Source organism: Palaemon carinicauda, chromosome 14, assembly GCF_036898095.1.
Source record: "Palaemon carinicauda isolate YSFRI2023 chromosome 14, ASM3689809v2, whole genome shotgun sequence".
Lineage (NCBI taxonomy): Eukaryota > Metazoa > Arthropoda > Malacostraca > Decapoda > Palaemonidae > Palaemon > Palaemon carinicauda.
Window position 1 is genome coordinate 38,436,412 of NC_090738.1, and position 15,000 is coordinate 38,451,411.

The 15,000-nt window shown below is 34.7% G+C and overlaps 1 protein-coding gene across 1 annotated transcript in view; it reads left to right on the forward strand.

The window, feature by feature from the left end:
- The window catches only part of LOC137653170 (5-hydroxytryptamine receptor 6-like), a 225,351-nt gene that overhangs the window by 204,095 nt on the left and 6,256 nt on the right, over nucleotides 1-15,000 (forward strand). The window contains exon 3 of the mRNA XM_068386548.1: nucleotides 1,119-1,217. Within this exon, the coding sequence (XP_068242649.1) occupies nucleotides 1,119-1,217 (99 nt within the window). The remainder of the gene's footprint in view (nucleotides 1-1,118; nucleotides 1,218-15,000) is intronic.

Here is a 15,000-nt window from a genome sequence, read left to right on the forward strand (position 1 = left end):
GTCATTCATAATTAGCATAGTATCACTGTAGTTTACCATAAAGTCATTCATAATTAGCATATTATAACTGTTGTTTACCATAGTTATTCATAATTAGCATAGTATCACTCTTGTTTACCATAGTCATTCATAATTAGCATAGTATCACTGTTGTTTACCATAGTCATTCATAATTAGCATAGTATCACTGTTGTTTACCATAGTCATTCATAATTAGCATAGTATCATTGTTGTTTATCATAAAGTCATTCATAATTAGCATAGTACCACTGTTGTTTACCATAGTCATTCATAATTAGCATAGTATCACTGTAGTTTACCATAAAGTCATTCATAATTAGCATAGCATAACTGTTGTTTACCATAAAGTCATTCATAATTAGCATAGTATCACTCTTGTTTACCATAGTCATTCATAATTAGAATAGTATCACTGTTGTTTACCATAAAGTCATTCATAATTAGCATAGTATCACTGTTGTTTACCATAGTCATTCATAATTAGCATAGTATCACTGTAGTTTACCATAAAGTCATTCATAATTAGAATAGTATCACTGTTGTTTACCATAAAGTCATTCATAATTAGCATAGTATCACTGTAGTTTACCATAAAGTCATTCATAATTAGCATATTATAACTGTTGTTTACCATAAAGTCATTCATAATTAGCATAGTATCACTGTAGTTTACCATAAAGTCATTCATAATTAGCATATTATAACTGTTGTTTACCATAAAGTCATTCATAATTAGCATAGCATCACTGTTGTATACCATAAGTCAGTCGTAATTAGCATAGTATCACTGTTGTTCACCATAAAATCATTCATAATTAGCACAGTATCACTGTTGTTTTACCATAAAGTCATTCATAATTAGCATAGTATCACTGTTGTTTACCATAAGGTCGTTCATAATTAGCATAGTATCACTGAAATAGCTAATAAAACCTACTATAGTCATTACCTTTCATTTTTTTCGTGGCTATCTCTTCTTAGTATGTTTATACCAGGCGTTTTGAGATTGATTTAAACTGATTAAACGATTACACATTCTATCCTTCTATCCACACATTATAATCATATCACCAACTTTGTGTCTTTTTCTTTTGCAGACTAGAACTACAACCCACATCCTACTGTTGCACCTTGGAGTCATCAATCTTCTGATCGCTGCCATATTCCTAACTGCACTGTTCCCGGCATTCCTGCAGGTAAGTCTCTGTCTACTCGTGGTGCAGTTAATGGCTTAATGTGCATGGCCTGCAGTGTAACCTCTCTTGCAGCCTATATATAGGCATGGTGGGCTTTTCTGATTGCAATACTCTGAGTGAGGATAGTCCTAATGAACTGGTCATGTAACCTCTGTCATTAATCGTTGTCTTAATGTGTAATCTCATCTGGTCAGACTAGGAAAGCTAAGAGGGTATTATTTTCTTTACAAATTTGTAGATTAACCTTTGTGAGTAATAGCAATCTAAGCTATTCATCTTACCTGGACAAAGTAAGAAAGTTCAGTGGGAACTATACTTCTAATGAACTCGTCATATAACGTATTTGAGCTACAGTTGACTAACTTGTCATCTCATGTGGCTACACAGAAAGCTCTGTGGATATTAAGGAACTGGTTATGCAACTTCTGTGAGCGATAGTTGTCTTAACTTGTCATTTCCCCTGGTCAGACTAAGAAAGCTCTCTGGATATTATCGTCTTAACAAACTGGTCATGTAACCTCTGTGAGCGACAGTTGTCTTAACTTGTCATCTCGCCTTGTCAGACTAAGAAAGCTCTGTGGATATTAAGGAACTGGTTATGCAACTTCTGTGAGCGATAGTTGTCTTAACTTGTCATTTCCCCTGGTCAGACTAAGAAAGCTCTCTGGATATTATCGTCTTAACGAACCGGTCATGTAACCTCTGTGAGCAATAGTTGTCTTAACTTGTCATTTCGCCTTGTCAGACTTAGAAAGCTCTCTGGATATTATCGTCTTAACAAACTGGTCATGTAACCTTTTTGAGCGACAGTTGTCTTAACTTGTCATCTCACCTTGTCAGACTAAGAAAGCTCTGTGGATATTATAGTCTTAATGAACTGGTCATGTAACCTCTGTGAGTAATAGTTGTCTTAACTTGTCATCTCGCCTTGTCAGACTAAGAAAGCTCTGTGGATATCATCGTCTTAACAAACTGGTCATGTAACCTTTTTGAGCGACAGTTGTCTTAACTTGTCATCTCACCTTGTCAGACTAAGAAAGCTCTGTGGATATTATAGTCTTAATGAACTGGTCATGTAACCTCGGTGAGTAATAGTTGTCTTAACTTGTCATCTCGCCTTGTCAGACTAAGAAAGCTCTGTGGATATTATAGTCTTAATGAACTGGTCATGTAACCTCTGTGAGTAATAGTTGTCTTAACTTGTCATCTCACCTTGTCAGACTAAGAAAGCTCTGTGGATATTATAGTCTTAATGAACTGGTCATGTAACCTCTGTGAGCGACAGTTGTCTTAACTTGTCATCTCGCCTTATCAGACTAAGAAAGCTCTGTGGATATTATAGTCTTAATGAACTGGTCATGTAACCTCTGTGAGTAATAGTTGTCTTAACTTGTCATCTCACCTTGTCAGACTAAGAAAGCTCTGTGGATATTATAGTCTTAATGAACTGGTCATGTAACCTCTGTGAGTAATAGTTGTCTTAACTTGTCATCTCACCTTGTCAGACTAAGAAAGCTCTGTGGATATTATAGTCTTAATGAACTGGTCATGTAACCTCGGTGAGTAATAGTTGTCTTAACTTGTCATCTCGCCTTGTCAGACTAAGAAAGCTCTGTGGATAGTATAGTCTTAATGAACTGGTCATGTAATCTCTGTGAGTAATAGTTGTCTTAACTTGTCATCTCGCCTTGTCAGACTAAGAAAGCTCTGTGGATATCATCGTCTTAACAAACTGGTCATGTAACCTCTGTGAGCGACAGTTGTCTTAACTTGTCATCTCACCTTGTCAGACTAAGAAAGCTCTGTGGATATTATAGTCTTAATGAACTGGTCATGTAACCTTTTTGAGCGACAGTTGTCTTAACTTGTCATCTCACCTTGTCAGACTAAGAAAGCTCTGTGGATATTATAGTCTTAATGAACTGGTCATGTAACCTTTTTGAGCGACAGTTGTCTTAACTTGTCATCTCACCTTGTCAGACTAAGAAAGCTCTGTGGATATTATAGTCTTAATGAACTGGTCATGTAACCTCGGTGAGTAATAGTTGTCTTAACTTGTCATCTCGCCTTGTCAGACTAAGAAAGCTCTGTGGATATTATAGTCTTAATGAACTGGTCATGTAACCTCTGTGAGTAATAGTTGTCTTAACTTGTCATCTCACCTTGTCAGACTAAGAAAGCTCTGTGGATATTATAGTCTTAATGAACTGGTCATGTAACCTCTGTGAGTAATAGTTGTCTTAACTTGTCATCTCACCTTGTCAGACTAAGAAAGCTCTGTGGATATTATAGTCTTAATGAACTGGTCATGTAATCTCTGTGAGTAATAGTTGTCTTAACTTGTCATCTCACCTTGTCAGACTAAGAAAGCTCTGTGGATATTATAGTCTTAATGAACTGGTCATGTAACCTCTGTGAGCGACAGTTGTCTTAACTTGTCATCTCGCCTTATCAGACTAAGAAAGCTCTGTGGATATTATAGTCTTAATGAACTGGTCATGTAACCTCGGTGAGTAATAGTTGTCTTAACTTGTCATCTCGCCTTGTCAGACTAAGAAAGCTCTGTGGATATTATAGTCTTAATGAACTGGTCATGTAACCTCGGTGAGTAATAGTTGTCTTAACTTGTCATCTCGCCTTGTCAGACTAAGAAAGCTCTGTGGATATTATAGTCTTAATGAACTGGTCATGTAATCTCTGTGAGTAATAGTTGTCTTAACTTGTCATCTCGCCTTGTCAGACTAAGAAAGCTCTGTGGATATCATCGTCTTAACAAACTGGTCATGTAACCTTTTTGAGCGACAGTTGTCTTAACTTGTCATCTCACCTTGTCAGACTAAGAAAGCTCTGTGGATATTATAGTCTTAATGAACTGGTCATGTAACCTCTGTGAGTAATAGTTGTCTTAACTTGTCATCTCGCCTTATCAGACTAAGAAAGCTCTGTGGATATCATCGTCTTAACAAACTGGTCATGTAACCTTTTTGAGCGACAGTTGTCTTAACTTGTCATCTCACCTTGTCAGACTAAGAAAGCTCTGTGGATATTATAGTCTTAATGAACTGGTCATGTAACCTCGGTGAGTAATAGTTGTCTTAACTTGTCATCTCGCCTTGTCAGACTAAGAAAGCTCTGTGGATATTATAGTCTTAATGAACTGGTCATGTAACCTCTGTGAGTAATAGTTGTCTTAACTTGTCATCTCGCCTTATCAGACTAGGAAAGCTCTGTGGATATCATCGTCTTAACAAACTGGTCATGTAACCTTTTTGAGCGACAGTTGTCTTAACTTGTCATCTCACCTTGTCAGACTAAGAAAGCTCTGTGGATATTATAGTCTTAATGAACTGGTCATGTAACCTCGGTGAGTAATAGTTGTCTTAACTTGTCATCTCGCCTTGTCAGACTAAGAAAGCTCTGTGGATATTATAGTCTTAATGAACTGGTCATGTAACCTCGGTGAGTAATAGTTGTCTTAACTTGTCATCTCGCCTTGTCAGATTAAGAAAGCTCTGTGGATATTATAGTCTTAATGAACTGGTCATGTAATCTCTGTGAGTAATAGTTGTCTTAACTTGTCATCTCGCCTTGTCAGACTAAGAAAGCTCTGTGGATATAATTGTCTTAACGAACCGGTTACGTAACCTCTGTGAGCAATAGTTGTCTTAACTTGTCATCTCGCCTTGTCAGACTAAGAAAGCTCTCTAGATATTATTGTCTTAACAAAGTGGTCATGTAACCTCTGTGAGCAATAATTGTCTTAACTTGTCATCTCGCCTTGTCAGACTAAGAAAGCTCTCTAGATATTATTGTCTTAACGAAGTGGTCATGTAACCTCTGTGAGCAATAATTGTCTTAACTTGTCATCTCGCCTTGTCAGACTAAGAAAGCTCTGTGGATATTATCATGTTAACAAACTGGTAATATAACCTCTGTAAGCGACAGTTGTCTTAACTTGTCATCTCGCCTTGTCAGACTAAGAAAGTTCTGTGGATATTATCGTCTTCACAAACTGGTCATGTAACCTCTGTGAGCGATAGTTGTCTTAACATGTCATCTCGCCTTGTCAGACTAAGAAAGCTCTCTAGATATTGTTGTCTTAACGAAGTGGTCATGTAACCTCTGTGAGCAATAATTGTCTTAACTTGTCATCTCGCCTTGTCAGACTAAGAGAGCTCTGTGGATATTATCATGTTAACAATCTGGTAATATAACCTCTGTGAGCGACAGTTGTCTTAACTTGTCATCTCGCCTTGTCAGACTTAGAAAGCTCTGTGGATATTATCGTTCTAACGAACTGGTCATGTAACCTCTGTGAGCGATAGTTGTCTTAACTTGTCATCTCACCTGGTTAGACTTAGAAAGCTCTAAGGTTATTATTGTCTTCACGAACTGGTCATTAACCTCTGTGTACGATAGAAAAAGAAAGCTATACGTATTAAATTATTGTTTGAATAGTTAAAAAAAAAATTTATGTGGTCTATTTGCTATGATTAATACACAAGTACTTTGTCCTGGGAGTCATGAATTATCAAATTTAATTGATATATACCATGGATGTCCCATCTGTCCTACAGTCTATGGTAAATTTAAGGAGGGTCTACTTGTAATGTTCCATAAAAGGCCCATGAATGCTAATTCTCTCTTCATTCTCTAAAACACAATAATTATAGATATCATACCATCAAAATTTACTTTATAACATAGTTAAGATCCGCATCCAAAATAATATCATTATCATTATTATTATTAGCCAAGCTATGACTCTGGTTGGGAAAGTAATATGCTGCAATCTCAAGGGCTCCAACAGGAAAAGCAGTTCAGTGCAGGAAGGAAAAAGAAATCAATTAGTAACTATATACATTTCCATCTAAGCACTATTATTTTCTATATCTATGTTTACTTATAACGGTTACAAATTGAGATGAAAGAATGAAACTAAAGATTTATAAATGCTTCTATTTAATCTCTTCAATCAATCACTAATTACCTTCCTTGATATTGGCAATGGATATTTACCTCCAGTTTATAAAATCTGATTTTAATTCTCTTGCTTATTAAGTATTATTCTAGTCAAGACACGATTTTAGTGTTATCACCATTAGTACTATTATTCTATTCTATTCTGCTCTATTCATTTCTGTCAAATACCTTTGTTTTAAACATTCGCTACTACTATTCTATTCATTTCTGCCTAAACCTTTATTTTAAACATTCGCTACTACTATTCTATTCATTTCTGTTAAATACCTTTATTTTAAACATTCGCTACTACTTTTCTATTCATTTCTGTCAAATATCTTTGCTTTTAACATCTGGTACTACTATTCTATTAATTTTCACCAAATACCTTTATTCTAAACATTCGCTACTACTATTCAATTTATTTCTGCCTAATACATTTGTTTTAAAGATTCGCTACTACTATTCTATTCATTTCTGTCAAATATCTTTGCTTTTAACATTCGGTACTACTATTCTATTCATTTTCACCAAATACCTTTTTTTGAATAACGGCATATACAAGACGTCAGTTGTGTTATAACAGCAAATGTTTGCTAATTTTGCATGTCAGATCTTCAATTACTCGCTCAACATAGTCACATATTTGACAGCAGTGCCGTTGCAAATTCGAGTAATAACAATCCCTTTTTTAGATATTCCACCGTCTGATACAAACGTGAGCTTAAAATCAATCCTAACGACGCACAACAGAAAAGCTTCCTGTTATTTGATTGGTTAGAATTATCTTGTCCAACCAATCAGCGATTAGGAAACTTTTCCGAGCTAAAAGGGCACCTATGCGAGTCTGTGCAAATCTGCCTCATTAAAAAGAATGGACTTTAGTGCTCAAACACTTTAGTTGTGTCATTACGTACAAAGGTCCTTATTTGATTCCTTTTAAGGAAACCCTCCAAAAGACTTCCTTTGCTTGTTAAGCTATTGTTTGGCAAACTAACTACGCTGACAGTGTTTGCCAATCACTTGAAATTTTCGGTCATTACTGAGCTAAATTTAGACCCAAACATAAAAGAGGTATTACTCGTAAATGTCTTTGCCTCCATTCGAGAGTTTTAGTTGATTTTCTTTTGAACTTAAAAGATTTGAAGTACCATTTAGCAGTAGTATAATTGATAATGTTCTTTAGAATTACTTTAATAAAGGAAAAATTGCAACAATTATCACCAATAATCTTAAATAAATTTTCACACTAATTTACTAATGCCCGTGTCACAAACATCAGCATTGTTCTTTAAATGTAAAATAATAATAATAATAATAATAAAATGGATTATTATAGGAATAATGGCAGTTATTAGTTATTAAATATGATAAAATATCACAAAGATACAAGAATTCTTAATAATAATAATAATAATAATAATAATAATAAAAATAATAATAATGATAATAATGAAAATAAGTGATAATAATTTTAGGATTAATAGCAGCAATAAAAAAAATATGATAAAAAATACCACAAATACCATATACAACAATTGTTAATAATAATAATAATAATAATAATAATAATGATAATAATAATAATAATAATAATAATAATAATAATAATAATAATAATAATACCAAGCATATCCAATTACCCCCTCCAGCACAATACTGGAGAATAACTGAACTGGAATGTCGAAACGAAACCAAATAAAAAAAATAATAAATAAATACAGCTATTGGAATACGCATTTCACATCAAAAAATGGTGTTTCAGCTTTTTGCAGCCATATATTTCAAACTACAAAACTGGATTATTCTTCCATTCGGCCGCTATCTCGATCAACGACTAAATCCAGTGAACCAATGGCCACATGCCACTTCCTAGGTTAATAATAAAACACACAGCATGATCTGAAAAAAAAACTATTTTATGCATACACACATGTGCACACTTTTTTTCTCTTCTCATAAATGAATAACATTCACCTTATTCGTTCAGTATTGTCAAAATGGTAAAATATAATTTATATTACATTTATATATATATATATATATGTGTGTGTGTATATATATACATATATATACATATATATATATATATATATATATATATATATATATGTATATATACATATATATATATATGTATATATACATATATATATATACATATATATGTATACATATATACATACATATATGTATATATATATATATACATATATATATGTATATGTATATATATACATATATATATGTATATATATACATATATATGTATATGTATATATATACATATATATATGTATATATATATATGTATATATACATATATATATACATACAGTATATATATGTATATATATACACACACACACACACATATATATATATATGTATATATACATATATATATATATGTGTATATATATACATGTATATAATACACACGTGTAAAAATCAACCACAATGGCCTTCAATACCGAATTCTACCTTTGGGAATATTTATCCACTGGAAATTTATTTATGATAAATGCTTCTGGGTGGGCAAGGATTCGAACCTAAGCCCTGACCCGAAACATTGCCTGCAGGGACGACTTTACCAATCGATTGATAAAGTTGACCCTCCAGGCATTGGTTCGGCTCAGGACATAGGTTCGAATCCTTGTCCAGCCAGAAGCATTTATCATAAATGAATTTCCAGTGGATAAACATTCCCAAAGGTAGAATTATGTATTAAATGCCATTGAGGTTGAGTGTTAGTGATACATATTAATAATTACATATATGTATTTCAAAACCATCTGATATACACTATACTACCATGAATTTTTATTACACTGTTAAAATATCGTAATTTTAATCGAAAATCCTCCGTGAAAATGTACTGATCTCAGCCGTACATACATACATATACCAATGCACTTCCCCCAAATTTGGGGTGTAGCCGACATCAAACAAATGAAACAAAAAAGGGGATCTCTCCTCTCTAAGTTCCTCCCAGTTTCTGAGATCTCAGCCGTATTTCAATAAAATACAAGCGACCGTAATTTGTACCCTACTTTGTTATTATCTTTTACGGGTTGGTGACCGTAATATCACTCCTTTGCGTCAATATATCAGTTTTTAAAACGGTAAAAAAAAAAAAAAACATTTTCTAGAACATAATTGGGCTTTATCCATCAATTTGCTTATAGCTACTAACTTCAGAATATTGTCTCTCTGAAGCCCTAATGGGAAATTACGTCATTTCGCGTTTCCTTGTTAATAACGATGGGAACTGGCTTAACATTTAGAAGCAACGCTGGGAATATCTTGCAGAGAGAGAGAGAGAGAGAGAGAGAGAGAGAGAGAGAGAGAGAGAGAGAGAGAGAGAGAGAGAGAGAGAGAGAGAGAATTTGGATGAGAATGAACAACTTTAAATGAACTGAGTGAAAACCTTTTCAGAACATCATAGCCGACGGATATTGAGAGAGAGAGAGAGAATAATCAAATGGATATGCCACAATACCGACAATTAAGAAATTTTCTTTTGAGGATGATGATGACGACAGTTGGCAGAGAAAAGGATTTCTGAAGTTGACTAAAATTTGGACTGGGAAAACATCCCTTTGACAATGTCTAAAATACATTTAATCTTTTTATAGACATGATAATTGGGTATAAAAAATGTTTAAGGAATCCAAGTTGGACTCCTGATTTAAAATTAAATCATGAAAACTTTAATAAAATTACAATGAAGTTACTAAAATCGTTATCCAGGATTGTGGTGGCCGATGTGGTAACGTCCCTGACTGGTGAGCGCCAGACTGGGGTTCGAGACCCGCTCAAACTCGTTAGTTACTTTGGTCTCTGTAACCTCACCATCCTTGTGAGCTAAGGATGGGGGTTTGGATCTATCTGGTGAGTTATCAGCAGCCATTGCCTGGCCATCCTTGGTCCTAACTTGGGTGGAGAGGGGGCTTGGGCACTGATCATTTGATATATGGTCAGACTCTAGGGCATTGTCCTGCTTGATATGGCAATGTAACTGTCTCTTACCTCTGCCATTCATGAGCGACCTTTAAACCTTTAATGGAAGAGCTATGAGTGCTGAATACAACTAAAGCCTGCCTGACACTTGCGTGCATTTTTGCCACGCACTGGCATGCATTGGGTTTTTTCCCGTACTGTTCACGACCAGTTCACGACACGTTCACGCATAGTTCACAACAAGTTCATGCCACGTTCACGCCATGGCACGAATTGGAACGCCTAGTTCACGACAAGTTCACAACACGTTCACTCATCTTTCCGCATCATTCCGCATCGTTCACGCCAGTTCACGAATTGGCCACTCCATATAAAAACGGGGCTTCTCCAACCCGAGGACATTCTTGGATTGGCTTCGGAAGAGACAACAATGCTTTCTGTCAGAGACACCATTGCATTGAGGAGAAGAAACGTATCTTTTTCGTTTGTATTTTTTGTTGCCCTTTATTTTTGTTTCAATAAGAAAGCATTTGATTTACATATAAATAGCAGATATAAAATATGTACAAGTATTAAGAAAGCATTTTATTTTAACTTTAAAAGCAGAAAACATGAAAAGTTTTTAGGCTGTTGATTTTAAGGTAATAGTTAAAAAAGTGTGTTGAAATAAGAAATTTTATTTTTACATTAAAACAGCAAACAGAAAAAATTTGTTTTGCTCTTCATTTTAAGGTAATAAAGAAGAATAAGTATGTTGATGATATAAAACATCATTTTATTTTTACATTTAAACAGCAAACTTAAAAATTTCTTGGGTTTATTTTTCAGTTCATTTTTATTTAAAACAAAAGTTTTGGCTCTTGATTGGTAATAGAGGAAAATAAGTGAGTGCATGAAATAAGACATCATTTTATTTTTACATTCAAACAGCAAATATAAACAATTATTAGGTTTATATTTTTCTTTCCTTTTCATTAATTTTTTTCATTTCCTTTTTGTCTCTTCATTATAAAGTTATAGAAAAAGTTTGAAATAAGATATCATTTTTTTTTCACATTAAAACAGCAAATATAAAAATTTATTAGGTTTATTTTTCTGTCCTTTTCATTAATTTTTTCGTTTCCATTTTGTTTCTCTTCATTATAAAGTTATAGAAATAGTTTGAAATGAGATATTATTTTTTTTTCACATTAAAACAGCAAATATAAAAATTTATTAGGTTTATTTTTCTTTCCTTTTCATTAATTTTTTCGTTTCCTTTTTGTTTCTCTTCATTATAAAGTTCACGCCACTTCCCGCATCGTTCACTCCAGTTCACGCCAGTTCCCGCACTGTTCACTCCAGTTCACTCCAGTTCGCGCGTCGTTCACAACTATTTCACGACTATTTTGTGCGTGCCAATGCGTGCCACAAACTTTAAACATTTCAAAGTTCTGGGCACGCATGGCACGCATGCCACGCATCGTTCCCGCACTGTTCACGACAATTTCACGACTCGTTCACGCGAGTTCGCGCATCAATGCGTGCCAGTGCGTGCCACGGATACGTGCAAGTGTCAGGTACCCTTAAGTATTTCTACTCTCTAATCTCTTCTAATTTCAAAGCGATAACAATACTATGTGCGTTCCTGTAAATTGCCAACACTAAAGTAAAAACAGTATTTGACCAAATGCATTTCCAGTGGTCTAGGAGGTTAATTACAGTCCCGGTTCGGGCCAATGTCACATGAATAAATACACCATCAGCAATTGAACTGAACTGTAGTTTCATTTACGGAATTTAAATGTAGAAAATGCTAGATATCCGCACATTTATTCTTTGCTGTGTACACGCACACACATTCACACACACACACACACACACACACACACACATATATATATATATATATATATATATATATATATATATATATATTTATATATATACAGTACATATGAAAATATAATTACACTATTAGACCATTTTCTTCGACAGGGGTGGCTCCAAAGAAAAACTAACACAAAGGTCACGGCTGCATACACAATTTGATGGCTACACAGTGGATGAAAATTAAGTAGATAATACTTCCACAGTATAACCAGCTAAATAAACCTAGTCAAAATTCTCATCAGTTACGCACTTTTCCCCACTACACAATCAGCAGCACTCACTAGTCACCCTTTTAGTATCTTTGACACCATTGTTATGTTTTACTCTCATTTTTACCAAAACATAATTTATTTGCGGTTATACATTTATCTGTACACATAACTTTCATTTTAAAGTGTTTACTTTATTCTTGGTGAAGGGTAGATGGAGATGGTTTGGACATGCTCTTCGCACTCCCCAAGAAAGATTAGTTCACCAAACATTTAGCAGGGCTCCACAAGGCAATACATGGCTGAGGACTATGAAGCGTGAAGTAGGAGATGGTGAGTGGAGAAGTATTGAATTAAAAGCTCAAGATAGAGACGACTGGCGAAATCTAACCGAGGCCCTTTGCGTTAGGGGCGTAGGAGGAGATGATGATGATTCTATAGTGAACTGTGTTTTTATATATAAATACCTAAGTGTATTAACAATCGTTAACCAACTCTTGCACAGGAAAAGTAAAACTTCGCTCAATAATTAATTTTTCTCACGTCGAAGCAATAACTAAAAAGTTCAAAATTCTCCCATGGACGAATAATTGAGATACCCTTTGATATGCATACCCTGGTCGAGAATTCGAATGAATAATCTAAATCTTAGCGGAGTAGCAGAAACACAAGTTTTACAGAAGGCTCTCAGCTTAAAAAATTTAGGATGCAAGTTCATCTGTGACGTCATATACCGGTACCTTCCCCCGAGGACCTTTTCTCGAGTTAGATGAGGGGATGAAAATGTCGATTTTTTTTTTTTAAAGGGAATTTATCGAGGTTCGATTCTGTGAAATGAATTGTAAACCTTATCAGAAACACGTTTTACACAACGCACTCAGCTTCAACACTAAAAAAAGAAAAGAAAATCGACTTAGGTTGCAAGTTTACCTGTGACGTCATTGACCGGTTCCTTCCCCGAGGACCTTCTCTCGAGTTAGAAGAGGGGATGAAAATATCCAAAAAATTTTGAAAGCGAAATTATGAGTTTCGATTCTGTGAAATAAATTTTCAAAGAGAATGTGAGCAAATCTTTAGAACTTAGGTCAATATCGTAAATATTATAGAGAAATTTCTTTTAAATTTCGTGTATTTCATGTCACTGAAACTTCGTTTGGATGGAAACTGCCAAAGATGCTCAGGGGATCTGCGCCCCGAAACTGGCTCAGCAGTGCCTCTTACGTCATCAAGTGACGCGTGGAGGTCCTATGACGTCACAGCAATCCATCCCCCCTTACGACCCGCTGAATAAAAAAAAAAAAAAAAAAAAGGGGTGGGGGCGTCCTCATGAAAACTCCATTTGCTAGGATTTTTGCGAGGTGGGTGGAGTAATTCGCAATCATATCCTATGCAAAAATACATAATGTGGGATAGGATTCTCACCCCCCAAAAAGAAACTTAATTAAAAGGTTCGATTAGGGTTTAGGTAAGTCTGAGGGACTGAAAAGTTCTAGGTCAACTTTTGATGAGAAAAATCTCATTTTTTTTTCGGAGGACATTTTCAGTTGCGTACGTCTCTCTCTCTCTCTCTCTCTCTCTCTCTCTCTCTCTCTCTCTCTCTCTCTCTCTCTCTCTCTCTCCGTGATGCTTTTGTATCTAGGGAACATCGTTCGAATCTGAGACTGCACGATGGAGAACAGAACAGCTTGTTCATGAAACTTGAAAAATTAGCTGTTCACCTAAGAAGCAAATTAGGTGCCTAGTTCTTAGTCAATTCTTCTTCATCCAAGGGGTTAACATCTGAATAGTAATTTTTCAGTGGCTACTTTCCTCTTGGTAAGGGTAGAAGAGAATCTTTAGCTATAGTAAGAAGCTCTTCTAGGAGAAGGTCACACAAAAATCAAACCATTGTTCTCTAAGTCTTGGGTACTGTCATAGCCTCTGTGCCGTGGTCTTTCACTGTCTTGGGTTAGAGTTCTCTTGCTTGATTGTACACTAGGGCACACTTTTCTATCTAATTTATCTTCATCTTGTTCTGTTAAAGTTTTTATTGCTTACATAGGAAATATTTATTTTAATGTTATTGTTCTTAATATATTTTATTTTTCCTTGATCCTTTCCTCACTGGGCTATTTTCCCTGTTGGGGCCTCGGGGCTTATAGCATGCTGCTTTTCCAACTAGGGTTGTAGCTTAGCAAATAAAAATAATAATAATAATAATAATAATTGCTGAGGGCCTCTACTAGGTTGGAGAGATGTTGATAAAAACAGACGCGAGAGTATATCTTCGTCAAAACAGGAGGGCCCCGACTAGACAATACTCATCACGGGATTGAAAACATACAAAAGATATTCTCGCTAAATGAATTAATATTTAATTCTACACCTTTCAATTTTCTCACTTAGCTCTTTCTGACTTTTCTTAATTGGATACTTCTTACAGTATGTGTAAGTGAAATCGTTTATTCATTAGCATGATGATAATATTCGGCATTTGGCTCTCTGTGATTTGCTAAGATTTTCTGAGTCTTTTTCTCTTAATTTCTTTCCTATTCGCACTGTCTTTTGCGAAAGTTTGCTTCCTTTTGGACTTATTTCAAATAAATGTTTGCTAAACTAGAATAATAATAATAATAATAATAATAATAATACCAGTCAAAAAGGAAATAAGGAAATAAATAAACAATATGAGAGGTAATAAACAATTAAAAATATTATAATAAAAAGTCTTATGTTAGCCTGTTAGACATAAAAACATTTGCTGCATGCCACGTATATTTGTATTTGTGTGTTCGTAA